Here is a 3,558-nt window from a genome sequence, read left to right on the forward strand (position 1 = left end):
GTCGGGAGCAAATGTTTCCTGAATAATAATCTAATCATATATATATAATACATTTCTCAACAGTCTGTAAGTCAAAATGGTCTATTAAAAATAATTGAGGTCAGGCGTGGTGGCTCAGGCCTGTAATCCCAGCATTTTGGTAGGGCAAAGCGGGTGGATCACCTGAGGTCAGGAGTTCAAGACCAGCCTGGCCAACGTGGCGAAAGCCCATTTCTACTAAAAATACAAAAATTAGCCAGGGATGGTGGCGTGCACTATAGTCTTGGCTCCTGGGGAGGCTGAGGCAGGAGAATTGCTTGAACCCAGGAGACAGAGGTTGCAGTAAAGCTGAGATTGTGCCACTGCACTCCAGCCTGGGCAACAGACCAAAACTTCATCTCAAAAAAAAAAAAAGAAAAATAGGATTGAAGCACACTCGGTGATCCCAGCTACTTGAGAGGCTGAGGCAGGAGGATCACTTGAGTTCAGGAGTTCAAATTAAATCCAGCCTAAGCAACGTGGTGAAACCTGGTTTGATATAGTTCGGAAATTTATTATCACCCAAATCTCATGTCGGATTGTAATCCCCAGTACTGGAGGTGGGGCCTAGTGGGATGTGTTTGAGTCATGGGGTAGATCCTTCATGGGTCGTGCTTGGTGTTTTCTTCATGACAGTGAGTTTTCATGAGATCTGGTCATTTAAAAGTGTGTGAAAAAAATAAAAAAGGATTGAAGTGGGGAGCTGGCAGCTGGCAGGGGGCAGGGACGGCCCTGGAATAGGGGCTGTGGAGATACGCGGGGACCCAACTGAGGAGGCTGCCGCGCTGACGAGTCACTTCCTTCCTTCATGGGTGTGGATGCTGAAAAATGCCCTTTCTAAACAAGAGATTCAGTCTGCTGGATCACAGAGAGGTTGTAGAGGTGGACCTGGCGATTTTATGGGTCTCAGAGGAAACTTTGGAGGTGGTGGAGGAAACTAAAGTTCCTGGGGAAGCAAAGTAGAATTTTTCATTAGAACAAAATGGATGGAGAGGAGAAAACCTATGGTGGCTGTGAAGGCCCTGATGCCGTGTATGTCAAATTGATATCATCTGATGACCATGAATTTATTGTAAAAATAGAACATGCATTAACATCAGGCACAATAAAAGCCATGTTGAGTGGCCCAGGTCAATTTGCTGAGAACGAAACCAATGAGGTCAATTTTAGAGAGATACCTTCACATGTGCTATCAAAAGTATGCATGTATTTTACGTACAAGGTTCGCTACACTAACAGCTCCACTGAGATTCCTGAATTCCCCATTGCACCTGAAATTGCACTAGAACTGCTGATGGCTGTGAACTTCCTAGATTGTTAAATAAAATAAATTATAATAAACTATTAACTCTTTTCAGTATTTAATACCTGTAGTTCGGTTAGTAATTTTTTCTTATATAGCATCTTGCCTGTATGCCGTTGAACTGTATAAAGTTCAGTGCAAAGCAGATTATCTTCTGTTTTTGGCATAGCAATCAAAGTTGAAATTCATTTGCTACGTCAACAAATTAAGGACATTTTGACAAACTGAGAAATAAACAAATATGCCAATTAAAAAAAAAAAAGGATTGAAGCCCACTGAGTGATCCCAGCTGCTTGGGGATCACCCAAGTAGCAGAAGTGTGGCACCTTCTCCCTCCCTCCACCTCTCCTCCTCCCCTTTCCCATCTTCGTCTTTCATGCTCCTGCTTTCTTCATGAATTGCCTGCTCCCACTGTGCCTTCTGGCATGATTGAAAACTCTCTAAGGCTTCACCAGAAACTGAGCAGAGGCCCTCAGCATGCTTCCTTGTAAAGCCTGCAGCACTGTGAGCCAGTTAAACCTCCTTTCTTTATAAATTATCCCAGTCTCAGGTATTTATTTTTTCTTTTTCTTTTCTTTCTTTTTTTTTTTTTTTTTTTTTTTTTTTTTTTTTTTTTTTTTTTTTTTTTTTTTTTTTTTTTTGAGACGGACTCTTGCTCTGTTGCCCAGGCTGAAGTGTAGTGGTGCAATCTTGGCTCACTGCAGCCTCTGCCTCTTAGGTTCAAGTTATTCTCCTGCCTTAGCCTCCTAAGTAGCTGGGATTTCAGGCATACACCACCATGCCCCGATAATTTTTGTATTTTTAATAGAGACGGGGTTTCGCCATGTTGACCAGGCTGCTCGAACTCCTCACCTCAGGTGATCCACTCACCTTGGCCTCCCAAAGTGCTGGGATTACAGGTGTGAGCCACCATGCCCTGCCCAGTCTCAGATATTTCTTTATAGAATGCATGAATGGCCTAACACATCATCTCTAAAAAGAAGGGTGACAGTTTGGTAGATTAAGAAGTGCATGTAGGAGGCTTTGGACATACTGGTAATTTTTTTTTTTAACCTGGGTGATGAATTATACAGGTGGATTCTTAACAGACAGGAATTTTTTCAATTGTTCTAATGAATAATTAGATTTCTGGCTCACTTCAGTACTCATTATATTCCCTTTTCACTCTTTGTGTATTGTAGGTGTCTCTTTTGTACATGGTCTTTCTCTGTTCCAGACCATTTCTTTAAATTCATCTCATTTTCCTACTGTCTTCCTCTCCAGATTCCATATTGATTTGTTTATAGTGACTTTATCATACATGCTGATATTTCTTTTCTTTTTCTTTTTCGTTTTTTGAGATGTTACCCAGACTGGAATGCAGTGGCATAATTTCGGCTCACTGTAGCCTCCACCTCCCTGGTTCAAGCGATTCTCATGCTTCAGCCTCCCGAATAGCTAGGACTATTGGCATGTGCCACCACGCCCAGCAAATTTCTTATATTTTCAGTAGAGATGGGGTTTTGCTGTGCTGGCTATGTTTGGCTCAAACTCCTGGCCTCAAGTGATTCCCCCACCTCAGTCTTCCAAAGTGCTGGGATTACAGGTGTGAGCCACTGCACCCAGCCATGCTGATATTTCTTTTCTTGACTTCCTTCAGGAATTTTTCCTTTGATCTAAGTTTTGAGGTATTTTTTGTTTGGTTTGTTTTTTGTTTTGTTTTTTTCAAGAGACAGGGTCTCACTCTGTCGCCCAGGTTGAAGTGCAGTGGTGCCATCATAGCTCACTACAATCTCAAATTCCTGGGCTAAAACCATCCTCGTGTTTCAGTGTCCCAAAATGTTGGGATTGCAGGCATAAGCCACAGCGCCTTGGCAAGCTTTGAGATGTTAAAAAAAATTAAAACACCACCACTAACACTACTGACATTATATAAAATTGCATTATAGTAACAGAATACTAGAAAGGAATCAAAATTTTACAGTATTTTGTCTTTGTTTCTGAGAACATGATTCTTCGTAGGTCTTGTGCTCATGGATGAGGTTGCGTAGTTCTCTCATTTAGGTCATATGCCTTTTCGTTAGGTTTATTCCTAAGTATTTTAATAGTTGTTGGTTATTATGATGAATTTTTTTTTCAATTCCTTTTTTACATTCTTATTGTTAGAATTAGTTTTTTATCCAGGCATTGCCCAGTTATCTTATTTGTTCCAGTGGTATTTTTTTAAGTTTTATAAGCTTTCTTTTTTTTTTTTTTTT

General features: G+C 40.8%; 1 protein-coding gene across 1 annotated transcript; it reads left to right on the plus strand.

Annotated features, from left to right (window-relative positions):
• Positions 1-959: 959 nt before the first annotated feature.
• LOC108288059 (elongin-C-like) lies at positions 960-1,378 on the plus strand. Its single transcript, XM_037730817.1, has one exon. The coding sequence runs from the start codon at positions 1,001-1,003 to the stop codon at positions 1,337-1,339; it is 339 nt and encodes a 112-aa protein (XP_037586745.1). The 5' UTR covers positions 960-1,000; the 3' UTR covers positions 1,340-1,378.
• Positions 1,379-3,558: the final 2,180 nt, after the last annotated feature.

This window comes from Cebus imitator, unplaced genomic scaffold (genome assembly GCF_001604975.1).
Source record: "Cebus imitator isolate Cc_AM_T3 unplaced genomic scaffold, Cebus_imitator-1.0 Scaffold363, whole genome shotgun sequence".
In the NCBI taxonomy this organism is placed as follows: domain Eukaryota; kingdom Metazoa; phylum Chordata; class Mammalia; order Primates; family Cebidae; genus Cebus; species Cebus imitator.